Source organism: Thermobia domestica, chromosome 2 (genome assembly GCF_964235325.1).
Source record: "Thermobia domestica chromosome 2, izTheDome1.hap1.1, whole genome shotgun sequence".
Taxonomy (NCBI): Eukaryota; Metazoa; Arthropoda; class Insecta; order Zygentoma; family Lepismatidae; genus Thermobia; species Thermobia domestica.
In genome coordinates this window covers 171416810-171430463 of record NC_137455.1, presented here as the reverse complement: position 1 = coordinate 171430463, position 13654 = coordinate 171416810, and the positions used below count along the sequence as shown (strand labels likewise).

The following is a 13654-nucleotide window of genomic DNA, read 5'->3' as shown; positions in this document are numbered from 1 at the left end:
TACTGCAATCTTCTATGGTTTTTATCATATCACTTGAAAGCGAAAAAGTAAAAATTATCTAAGTAACAAAGTTTATTGCGTTCCGGGGTGACCCCAGCGAAGCGGGGTGAACGCTGCTAGTCTTAGAATAAATAGGGATGTCTGAGGAAATTTTTATATTAAATCCGGGTCATCTGGGGCATTGTGGAAATGTTCTTAGCTCATTGTTAAATAGTTTCCTCACTCTTACTACTCAAAAGAGAAGCTTGAAATTTTGTACACACATTTAGTACACCCCTTAGCATTTCCCAGTTGATTTTGAGATCCGTGCTGTAACACAGAGGTATCCAGAGGGGACCAAATTAAAAAAAAAAAGTTTAAAAAAATGCCGATTACTCTCAAAATTTCCCGCTTCAGGGACATGATAAGGAAATGTGAATGTTACCGTTTCAAAAGCTGTTCTATTCTAAAGAGAGTGATGTATGTACCATGATCCCAGAATAAACAGGGATGTTGATGTAGCTGCTTGACTGAAAGTCTATAATTTACCTTTAAAAAGAGCCATAATTTAAAAGGGTTAAGAAACATTGTTTGGGATTGATATAGGTTAACGATTGGGGATAATTCAAAATTCAACCCCAATACTTTCACTTAAATGGCATAATTAGCATTTAATACTAATTCCTAACGCTTTATCTTCAATTCGCGACTTGTATTATACCAGGAGAAAGATTTGATTTAAATCAAAAAAATCGATTTAAATCAAAAAAATCAACAAAAATGATTTTTATTTAAAATATCATGATTTTTTTCCACCCTGCTAAGTACGGTTTTGTGTAGGAAGTGAAATGTACAAACACTGGAGGGAAAATATTGCACAGAAACATTATGTTCGTATGTTGAACTTACTTTTTTTGTATGTTGTGCAAAGTATCCTCACCTATGGGTTAACTTTGCACCAAAGTTCTTATTTCAATAACCATGGTCATACTAAATGTTTACTAACGCATGCTATTATATACAGTGTTCTAAATCATTACTTTTGTAAGTTACATGCGATTTCTTTAAAATCCCTTACATCTGATTCAAAGTAACCGTCTTACGGTATGTTTTTACTTAGGCATCCACAATGTTCCACATTAAAACTTTAGGACATTTGTTTTATAATAACATAAATAATGACTTTCCCAAAACTATAAAGAAAGAAAATCAATTATGTATGACGCAACAATACTCTTATTTGTGCAAAATGATGAGGCTCAATAGCATTATAGGAATTAAATAGTTGAAAATAGACTAATAATAATTAATGACAAATTTAATGTAATGAAGTTTCAAACCTTTACATCATTAAGGTGAAACGGACAAGCCAAGAGAAATCAATTTCATCTCACTTTCTTTTGTGGCAGTCGGACACAAAATCCCCCCAAAACACTTTTCAAATCGGATTATGGGGGGGGGAGTCCCCCCAGTTCCAAGATTGGAGAGGACTTGTCCCCCTCATCTCCCCGGGATTTGCGCCAGTGGTCATAAACGTATTCTTGTTGTGCGTAGAACGGAAGCAAAGGCTGAAACATGGCGCGATAAGCACAAACTAATTTGAGTTAGATTTCGAGCTAGAGCAATCAAGCAGAGTGCACGAGAGAATAAAGAATTTCACTTTTTGAAAGAAATTATACTTCTACATGATAAATGGCTTTTCTATGGCAGTATATTAGGTAAATGTTTAAATTCTAAGATTAAATGTCTGCATGACATATCTGATTATTTCTAAATAAGATATTCAATGTAAATAAAGAAACTGATTCACGAAAATAAATGTACTGAAAAGCAGCGTCTTAGAACAAATAATAATTTCTAGAGGCCATCTATTGTCGTGCTATGAACCCATGGAACTAAACGCAAAAGCGGAATGAAAATGTGCAAAAACTAATCATCATTGGCTAATGTTACTATTACTGTATGTTCCTTTGAAACATTGGATATAAAAAGCACGAACATGGTGTATGAGAATACATTTCCCATATAAAAACGAATTTTCTTATTCCTTCATTTGTTTTACCGAATTGCTAGTTTAAAAGGCAATTCATTTTTTCTGTTTTAATTACATTGAGCTGTTTTAAATAATACAGAGCGTTCAAAAAGTCTCTATACACCTGAATCGTGACAAGTCAAAGTCGCATTCAAAGTCACATGAAATAAAATTTTATGCGAAGGTTCGCCTTGCATGAAGTTCCTTTCTTAGATTCCAGCCGGCAAAGTGATGTTGAAGTGATTGTTGCATCTAGTTAGCGGTCTCTGAAACAAACAGACAGTCAAAGATAAATTTGCAGCTAGGTTTCCGGATACACCTGTTCCGAATCATCACACTGTAAGGGCACTGATCGATAAATTCAGAGACATTGGAACGGTAATGGACTATGATCGAAGTGGTAGACCGTCAGTGCTCGATGAAGAAAAAATGCAACACATATCGGATGCAATGCAACGTAGCCTCCATAAACCACTTCGAGAACTTGCCCAGGAAGAAGCAATAAGTGTTGGTACGGCACAAAAGGCGGTTCGTAAGAACCTGCATCTTATCCCGTATAAGGTGAGACAAGTCTGACGATGTTTTGATTTTTTTTTTTTTTTTACTGATGAGGCCTGGTTCCATTTATCAGGTTACGTCAATGCCCAGAACTCACGTTTGTAGTGTGCAGAAAACCCACATGTCATACATGAAGTTTCTCTGCATGACCAGGAGGTAGGGGTGTGGATTGCAATATCCAGAAGAAGAGTAGTCGGCCCCATATTTTTCAGACAAACAATAGATTCAACTCGTTATTGTGAAATTATTCACCTGTTCATGGGAGAACTAACGGAAGACGAAATTCGTAATGCTTGGATACAACAAGATGGCGCTACAGCACATACAGCTCGCCAATCCATGATATTGCTGCAAGAGGTTTTTGGAGATCGAATAATTTCAAAGGGATTGTGGTCACCTCGGTCTCCTGACTTGTCTCCTCCGGATTTTTACTTCTGGGGTTATGCAAAGAATTGTGTTTATAAAGGGAACCCCCACACGCTACAAGAACTCGAAACAGCTATTCGAGATTTTGCTCATAGCATTCCACATGAACAACTTGTGAGAGTATTTGAGAACAAGAAGAAACGTGTGCAAACATGTTTGGAGGCTCATGGGGTCATTTCCAACATTTGCTGTGAAAATGTGTGTGTATATGCTACGCCCTGTACATAGTGCTTTTATGCCATAAAATATAATAAATTTTGTGTAAAATAATTTTCTCGTTGCTTTGAATATGTGACAGTTCAGGTGTATAGAGACTTTTTCAACGCTCTGTATAATCACAGAATTATTTGGCATTATATTGCGGTTGTGCTAAATTTCCGTATCAGTTAGAAAACACAAAGGAAAAGTTAATCCCTATTAAACAATGAGTCACATTATAAGAGGAAATTCTCTTGGACTGCCCTTTATACATTTTCGCTTATACTGTAATCGATCGATGAACATTTATTAAGGTAATATGTACTCGTATATTACTTAAAGGTTCCTTTTGGTAGTAAAACTTTTGCTTTTGTTGTAATTGCAGGAGCTCGGTTTATATTACGATGGAGATAGTGGTACGTATTATGCTTATGATTACGAAACACAGACGTATAAAGTTCATAATGTTGAAGCGGACACTGATGATGAAAGCAATGATTCTTCAGATGATGAGAAGGAAAAGAAAGAGGAAGAAGAAAAGGAAGAGGAAGAAGGCACGGAAGAGCAGGAAGGAAAGGAAGAGGGACACAAAGAAAAAGAAGAGCAAGTGGAGGCAGAGGAAGATGATGAAGCTAAGGTAATTATGAGTTTTTATCAATAATTTTAATCAAGTTTTCATTGCAAACAGTAATGATTGCGTGATTCTTTTTATATAGTAAAAGGTGTGATTTGATTATTAATGCTATTGGGGAGACCATGGGAGCTTAATGATAGAGTAATTGTCTCTTGCGCATAATAAATCTTAGCGCGCATCATGGATAGTTTATTAAAGACAAACGCACCGCTATTCGACCGATGTAATTTATCCATTATCATATCATTTAGCCATTGATAACAGAGTATAACCATGAAAGTTTTTATTAGTATTCACTTACGGATTTTAGCTTTCCTTTTCACAGCTATCCTCTTTACATATAAATGCCAAAATTTCAAGTTTTGGTTTTTGTTTTTTCTTAAAAAAAGGAAAAGTAACTACAGGAATATTTTCTTGACCAGACCCTACGTTGATATTGAAAAATGGAGGCATGTTTACGTATTCGTTACAAGGTTGATATGTTTAAAACAAAATGTTTAAAGCAAGTGTTTAAAACATATTTTAAACGAGGGCTGTTGTTTTATTCAGTTTGTTTTAAACGTTCTAAACAAATTGTTTTAAACGTGTTTTTTTTTTTTTTCGATGGTGGTTGGACATGTTTAAAACAACTAAAATATCAGATTGAAGAAGCTAATTTAATTTTCTAACAAACAACCCATCCTCCGCAGGATTTGTGCATGAAGTAAATTACAAGCAGAGTTATATTCTTATTATAACAGCAATTACTGAACGAAATTCTGTACATCAATGTGCGTATAACTAAACCAACAGAAATTCAAGTGAAGTATTTAAACATTTCTTAATTTCCAAGAATAACTTAGGTTAAACACACTATACACTATTATAAGATCCAAATTCATAAATTCAAAACTTGAATATTTTTTGGTCAGTATCATTTCCATAATAATGAACAGTTCTCACATCATAAACTAGAAGAAATACTCTGACAAATACAATACAACTCATGGAAAAGAGCAGTGACTAGCCTACAAGGAGCAAATGACATTTTTTAACTAAACAGTTTTCAAGATACATCTCTATCTGCAACATGGATAGCTAACAATGATTAGTGTCTACGGCATAACAACACAATTAACCTTTAGACGCCCGCCACATTCGTGAAATTCCCGCCATATTTGTAGAAACGAACAGACATAAAACCATTAAAAAATATGAAAATATTGACTTCGCGGGGCCCTGGCAACTCTTGTAGTCACTTGCGCTGACAAAATGATGCTAATGTGTGGGCCACATACTTGTGACAATAATATAAGAAATGGTAGCCATTGCTGCCATTGCGTAATGAATTCGTTTCATGTAGAAAGTATTCAAAAAATGCGCAGAAAAACATTAATTGAATTAGACATTCTCTCCCCTCTCCCACGAAAGTACCACGTTCATATGCAAATCATTTTTGCTGCACACATCATGTATACGAACAAGAATTATGCTTCTAGACACTTCAGTAAAATATATCTTGCCTTATATGGAACCGTTCTGAAACTAAATGTAAATTAGCCAAATTTGACCCCTCTTCCTCTATAAACAACAAGTACACATACAGGTTACTATTCTGTAGTGGACTACTTCATTGCTTCACATACCAATTTTTATGGATGTACCACAAAGGAACAATAGTTCAATATATAATTCAATATATATAATTCAATATATATATTCAAGAAACAATATATATACTGGGACAATGGTTTTGTAAAATGCACTAAAACGATTAATTTGAGGGGAGAAGGTAGAACAGAGTCAAGAAATTGGACTAAGACTACAACCATAAGGCGCTCTTCTTAAGGATGACGGCTGAAGTTTGATATATTTAATAGATAGATTGGTAGATAGATAGATATAGATATAGATAGATAGATATTGATATTAATATAAGAGACTTATATTTATGAAAAGGAAAAATTTTAAATTGTGATAGGTCAAGAGTAAAATTAGTTATTTTATATGATACCATTTAATAAGTATCTAATAACGATATTAATTCCACTGCAAAACTTTATACACTGTTTCAGGTAGACGTGGATAAGAGAGTTGATCAGCTGATAGCAGATATTCATCGTTTGGTCCTAAATCATCATGAAAATACAACGGTTAGTTTAGGTAAAAGAACTTGTCTATTACTTTCAAAGAAATTAATTTGTGTTTTATTTCTGTTTCTAGGAGGAAAAACGGTTGAAGTTGGACTTTGCGAATGAAAGAGAAAAAGGGGACGAAGTTAGGATGGAAGGTGACAACAACGAGGAAAAAATTGCTGAAACTGAGAACAATACTGAAATGGAAGTAAACGCTGAAGGTGAGAGTAATGAAGCAGAAATGAATGCTGAAACTGAGAATAATGAAGTGGAGATGAATACTGAAAATGAGGAGATTAACGGAATGGAGACGAACACAGTAACTGAGGAGAATGAAGTGCAAATGGATGAGACAAACATGGCAGTAAATGCCACTGAAGTAACCACGACAAATAACGAAGTTACGGAAGATGTAGATGGCATTCCATATGATGATATAGATGGCGTTCCATTTGATGATATAGATGGAGTACCGTATGCAGAAGAAGATAGTAATACAAATTACATATATTACGAACAGCCGTTGTTAACTACTCCACAGTATGGAAGTGAGGCTTACAGCGTAGCTAGTGAACTGCAAGATGCGGGTACGTGTTTAGAGCAATATGTGAAGGTGACAATTGAATTTTATCATAATTAAAAAATGAATCAATATAAAGTTCAAATTGACTTGTTTGCAGATATTTTCTCTATAGTACTGGATAATTTAATGTAGATGATTTAATACTAGAATTACGTATCGTATTTACGATTCTAGTAAAAAACAAGTGATCGGTCGAAGATCAAGCTGATATCCCGAACTTACTCTACCAGTACGTTAACTATTACGCTATCCAGTCGTCGAGGCCTGCTACACATCAATACTAAACCAATTTATAGATCACTTCGGCTGTGTTTGAACCGTAAACCGTATAAACAGGATGTTTGTAAACTCGTGCCGGATTTGAGTACGTCTTTGATTTTAAGTGGAGAGTCGCATCAACATAAAATAACTTAAAAAAAAAAAAAAAAAATCTTTAAACTTTAAATTCTTACGATGACTCTCAGCTGATCGAAGCTATATTTAAGGAGGAGTTAATGCCATTTAAATATTGTATTTGAGAAACATAGGTTCTAGTTTCATCAAACAGCGATCATTTGGATTTGAACAGTTTTATCACCGGCATAATCGTGGGACGTAAAACTCAAAGATTTCATTTCATTTTTGAACAGTTTTAAAATTTTCGTTGCTCACTTCTTTTAATAACTTAAAAAAAAAAAAAAAAAAAATCTTTAAACTTTAAATTCTTACGATGACTCTCAGCTGATCGAAGCTATATTTAAGGAGGAGTTAATGCCATTTAAATATTGTATTTGAGAAACATAGGTTCTAGTTTCATCAAACAGCGATCATTTGGATTTGAACAGTTTTATCACCGGCATAATCGTGGGACGTAAAACTCAAAGATTTCATTTCATTTTTGAACAGTTTTAAAATTTTCGTTGCTCACTTCTTTTTTCAAAACCTTTAAAACAACCTCAAGCCGTATCATCGTGATTAAAGCTGATAATTTTCTTCAGAAATTTTGTACTCACATATGGAAAATATAGGAAGTTAAGAAAAACTATTGCTGACTGAGACATCGATTCTCGGGCGAATATGGGGGCCGCGGTGGCTCAGTGGTCAAGGACTATTCAATGAAGAATAAGTAAACCTACAAGTCGCCAAAAACAGGCAGGGTCTCGATGAGGTTCTTTTTTAATTTAGTCCCCATCTAGTTGAATTCACTTGACTTAAAGAAATATTTGTTCTGGAAATCGTGTTGGAATCCATCCTATGACATGATTATAGAACGAGATTTGTCTTCGTGACATATCTAGATCTTATAACGTTTTAATCTTAGTTCCGTTTTGAGGCGTTGAAATAAAATCCAGATCGAAGTCAGGGCTTTATAGGGGCACATGTTTGATGATTTTTTTGGTTAGCTTGGAAAATACACTGACACGTGACTTACCATTATCGTAATAAAGATGCCAACAAGATGGATGTTTTCGGAACGTGTAGTGAATCTCTCTCTTGAGAGTACTTACATTATATGCCCGTTATCCTTAGTATTGCTGGCTCCATTTCCTGCCAAAGAATCAGCTTTGGATTTCTTTGGCGTTCCAGACCTGAGCATTCCCAACCATCTGGCCTGTTTGCTTCTAAATCAATTTTCATCACGAGTGGGGATGAACTGCGGAAAGGTGTTACGTTGTTTTCAATCCCATTCTGAAGTTCTTTGTATATGATATACATACCAGGAGTGAAAAAGTGTACGTCTGGGCCAAGTTTCGAACCTAGGTCTTCAGCTCACGGTACCGATGTGTTAATCACTTCGTACCCAATCCACGTCCCGGGGGCCGCGGTGGCTCAGTGGTAGAGCATTCACCTCTGGTGTATGGGGTCCTGGGTTCAAACCCTGCTCCCGCCAAGTGAACTTTGTGGTGGACAAACACCCTGTGCGTGGATTTTCTCGAGGTTCCCGTTTTCTCCCACTTTCTTCATTCCACCATTTCATTCATTTCTCATAATCACCGTCTCCTTTAGCCTAACCGGCATAAACGTGGGACGTAAAACTCAAAGATTTCATTTCATTTTTTCAATCCGCGTCCTGAATAATTATACATTCTATCCCTGTTGAAGGCGATGCTTAACCATTCAGACCACATGAACTATATCACAGCTCCAGTTGTACTTGACATTCCAGTGTCTACACTACAGAATACCTATGATGTTATTATATACAATAAGGGGAAGAAATAACCGATTTTCTGTAGGTGCGAAATCAATGATATACAAAGAGTGAAAAAATTGCACTACTGGACCAAGAGCGATTCTGGGTCTCCGAATTATTGTATCAACACGGCCAGTGTGTTATGTCTGTCGTAGGAAAGTGTCGAATCTAATGATCGTACAGAATTCATGGCATAACAACATCGGCGAAGAGAAGAAAAGACGATAAGAAAAGAAGTTTCAGTGACAGAGATTACCGACCAGGATTGTCACAGAGAACCGTAGAAAATATGCGGCAAAAGTGACAGCGGAACTCAATCACCACCTGGAACAACCTCCTATCCCTACAGTACGACGCGAGTTACATAATCCGCGGTCAGGTTGCAATTTCCAAACCCTGATCACTGCCAAAGACGCTTTAGCGGAGGGAAAATGGGACCGAGGACATGCAAAGCTGACGACTGGAATCGCTTAATTGTCTGATAAATCCTCTTTCACTTTATTTCCAATAACTGCCCATGTTTATGTATTGCGTACGCGCAAAGAAGCCTATTTATTTATTTTATTTCAATCCCCTTTCTATATTCTCCGCTTATCAAGTAGCAAATAACAGATATACAAATAATAAATTACAATAAAAAAGAAACGGTTAGAAATACAAGAAATAAAACAAATACAAGTAAAAATACCTAGTACAAATAATGTATGAATAAATGGAATAATTGATGAGATAATGATGGAGATAACAAAAATGATTTCGAATATTATCATAAATTGCAAAGTACATGAGTATACATTGAATACTTCAAATTGAAAATTGCATTTAAAAATAAAATAAGTACACAAATAATTTTCAGTCAGATTACATTATACTTGTAATAATTGCGAATTATAGAAATGTATTGAACAAATTAAGGCAAAGAACAATCAGCCTTTATTCTCTTAACAAATAACTAATTTTAGAGATTACATAATCTAATTGCTGGAGAATGTTGATGTTGAATAGTATTTGATCTGCTTACAAAAATTGTGTATAGATCTCAAACGCACATATTTTACATTTAGTTTAATATATTTCATAAAGTCTTAAACGTCAACAAAATAATTAGTAATTTTATGCCATAAAATATTTTGAACAAATAATCTATGAGTAATTAGCATAGGTATAGAAAATTCCATCAACATAAAATATGATATTCTATTTATTTTAGCTGCTCTATTGTACTGCTTAAAATACAAATAGCAAAAAATTTAAAGTGAACACGTTCTATATCAGTAGCCGCAGTGGCTCAGTGGTGATCCAAAAGATCCCAGTTTCCGCCAAATGAGCTTTATAGTGGACAAGTGGGTTTTCTCAGAGTTCTCGCATTTCCTCCCATTTTCGTCATTTCACTATTATCGCTTATATCATCATCACAGTCTTTCTTCGCATCGGTGCATAATCGTGGGACATTAAACTTTAAAAAAAAAAAAAAAAAAAGTCAATATAAATTTAAAAATAAGAACTCCAAATTTTACAAGCGTACTGTAATTTACTACGTAAAAATGTATAACATTTTGATCGCAGAAATGTTATTCATAGATTTAAATGTTCTTACAATAAAACCAAAACATTTATATGATTCGTAAATAAAATGTTTTAAATGTAGATCAAATATAATACCCAAATCACTAACAGAATCGTTCTTATTCACCTGAGCTTCATTGATACCATAATCATATTTTGTAAATGACCTTTATTCTTAATAAACGTCATAAGGGAGGATTTATTAATATTAAATGGTAATTGTTAATAATATTCCATTGGTAACATGAATCAAAATCCTGTTGTACTTTGGTAGATTCAGTCACTGAATTAATCTCCTTGTAAATTTTTAGATCATCAGCAGAAAGTAATGACTGTGAGTATTTGACAGCATATGGTAAGTCGTCGATGAAAAGTAAGAATAATAAAAGGGCTAAATTAGATCCTTGAGGATCGCCAGATGATGCAATATAAGGGAAAGACGATATATGATTGGAAATAACTATATACAGGGTGTCCGGAATGGGATTGATGGTTTTTAAAAGCGTATAGTTTTAATATGGTCAGAGATTTAGAAGAAAGAAGAAAATGCATTTTAAAGGTGAACTCAAAAAGTTTATTTGGTCTTACTTACAAGTCATTCTAACTCAGTGTAACTCCACGTGAGCTCCATTTGTAACTCTTACAATATCTAGTCTTGAACTCAATCTCTCTCCATGCATTCTGTAATATCAGGTATTCCTGAAACAATCGCATTCCTAATACATTTCTTCAGTTCATCAAGGTTACGCACCTTTTCACCAGAATACACAAGGTCTTTCATATACCCCCCACAGGAAGAAGTCCAGGGGAATAACATCAGGAGAGCGTGGAGGCACACGCATCGCGTCTTTTCGACTGCCGACGCCATTTCTGTTTATCGGCAATACTAGCGCCGTCACTGGTAGTTGTTCAAGTATGAAAATTTGCTGAACATAACTTTTTGAGTTTTCCTTCAATATGAATGTTTTTTTCTTCTGTATCTCTGACCATATTAAAACTATACACTTTTACAAACCATCAGTCTCATTCCGGACACCCTGTATTTCCGATTGAGTACAAGTTATCTGATAAACCAAAGGAATTTAACTTTAGCCAATAAAAGAGAAGGATCTGTTTTACACTTCAGGAAGAAAGAACGTATACTTCAGAATGTCCAAAGAATCAGAATAGATGTTGATATGGGATGGGGTCTCCTCCTCAAACGTCTTAGAAAAATCAGTATATATTACATCAATCACACGATTGGCATGTTAACGATTCTAATAGGAACTGAGTAAATATAAGAAGATTAGTTAAAGTAGGTCGTTTCAAGATAGAAAACATGCTGTGATTGAGTGATATAGGATTTCACCTGCACAAATATTCTGTTACAAAGAATTCGTTCAGAGATTTTAGAAAGATTTGAAATTAAAGGAATAGGCTTGTAATTTTCAATCTGATTCGGATTACCTTTCTTAAGAATTGGCGTAACTTTGTTATGTTTCCAGAGATCAGAAGAGATACCAGTAGTTGAGAGGTAGATGAATGTTAATGAATATTGAAAATATCCGCACAACCTTTAAAAATGTAAGTGGGAATACCATCGGATCCATTGGATTTAAATCTTTCAGTTCCATACGATTCTAGACGTCTTTTAAATTAACACATTGCAGAATTTTTGTTGCATCCATGGTTAAAATATGTAGGTGTAAACACACTCTCAAAGTAAGGAGCAAATACATTAACTCCGAACTGTCTCCGCAGTTTCTTAACAGTGATTATGTGGACATTTTAGACAACCACGTTCATGCTGTGGTTTAGATTTAGATATTTTCCGCCAATGACGCAAGTTTTGAAGATGGCAGTGCAACAATTTACACTGTTGGAGTTATTCAGGCGTTATTCATAATTATCGGGATGAATTATACATCCCCTAGCCCATCCAAAGCTGCTGTCAATTCTGGAACTCAGAATATGGAGCAGACAGATATTATCCCCCTGGACGGAACTGAATGCTGCACTGTATGAGGAATATTATAGTATTCCTTTGGAAGTACATCTATTCTACGACGAATTAGAGGTTTTCTGCAGGCCAAGGGGGGTTCCATGCCGTATTAATAAAATAAGTTTCAGTTGTTTCCATTATTTTGATAACCCTCTGTATGTGCTTTTGCTGCTACTTCACAGACAATTAAAAGTATGTTTTTGATAACCAGAGTGCATATCCTTTCAAATTACGTACAGAGTATAATACTCTAAACAACGCATTTACTACCTTTATCAAAAAGTTCCCGGAATCACCACGTTGTGGCGCTCTCAGCCACCTGATTTGACCTTTTTTGAGGGAGAGGTTGCTACACCTGTCAGCGATATTCGCTCCCATTTTGAACATCCTAGTTTGCCATTTGTGGCAGTGACGCAGTGTTGAGTACACCTGTTTGGATGGATGTTTCGAATTTTACAATGGAGTTAATTTTGCAACAACGAGTGTGTATTAAATACTGCGTTAAAAACCGATTCAATGGTGCAAAGATCTTAGAAATGTTGGACAGCTGCTTACCAGTGGCACGAACGCTTTACGCTTGGTCGTGTGTCAGTCGAAAATGATGCACGCAGTGGCAGGCCGTCGACATCGAAAACGGACAAGAACATCGATAAAGTGAAAGAAATGTTGGCTGAAAACCGTAATTTAACAATTAGAGGACTGGCAGATGACTTGAATATTGTTTATGGATCCGTTCAAGACATTATAGTTAATGATATGAGTTTGCGCCATGTTACAGCAAACTTCGTGTCGAAAGACCTAAATTTCATGCAAAAAAGGGACCGTGTCGGTATCACCAAAGACATGATTTGCAGAGCTGAATCCGACGCAACATTTATCAAACGCATCATTACTGGAGACGAGACGTGGGTTTGTGAGTATGACACGCAGTCCAGACATCAGGCGAGAGAGTGGCGAGCACCCAATAAGCCAAGACCGAAAAAACCACGTCGTTTTCAGTCGAAAAGGAAGGTGATGCTCACTGTTTTCATGGATTACAACTGTGTTGCACATCATAAATTTCTGCCTGAAAGTCAGACAGTCAACAAGGAATATCGTTTGGGCGTTATGAAGCGTATGCGTGAAGCAATTCGCCTAAAAGGAAAATACCTCTGGACAAACAACTCGTGGATCACAATGGTATCACTATACGCGAGTTTCTCAGAAAAAAAAAGTAAAGAATACCATTCCGCAGCCAGCGAATTTAGCTCCGTGCGACTTTTTCCTGTTTGATCGACTCAAGGAACCATTACAGAAAACGCGTTTTAGCAACCGAAAGGAGATAATACGAAAATCGAAGACTGCTTTGGTGGACATACCGAAAATCGAGAACCACAAATGTTTTGAGAACTGAATCAAGCGCTGGCA

At 35.6% G+C, this 13654-nt stretch overlaps 1 protein-coding gene across 5 annotated transcripts in view; it reads left to right on the top strand.

Annotated features, from left to right (window-relative positions):
* LOC145677210 (uncharacterized) overlaps nucleotides 1–13654 on the top strand; it is a 331567-nt gene that overhangs the window by 39866 nt on the left and 278047 nt on the right. For 4 of the 5 annotated variants that reach the window (XR_014129705.1, XR_014129706.1, XR_014129699.1 and 1 more), the window contains exons 5-6: nucleotides 3579–3830; nucleotides 6030–6528. Coding sequence is in view for 2 of the 5 variants with exons in the window: in XM_081747817.1 (XP_081603943.1) it covers nucleotides 3579–3830; nucleotides 6030–6528 (751 nt within the window). In the remaining 3 variants the exon portion in view is untranslated. Of the gene's footprint in view, nucleotides 1–3578; nucleotides 3831–5881; nucleotides 5970–6029; nucleotides 6529–13654 lie in introns of all 5 variants that reach the window. The other variant, XM_081747820.1, reaches the window with a different exon arrangement.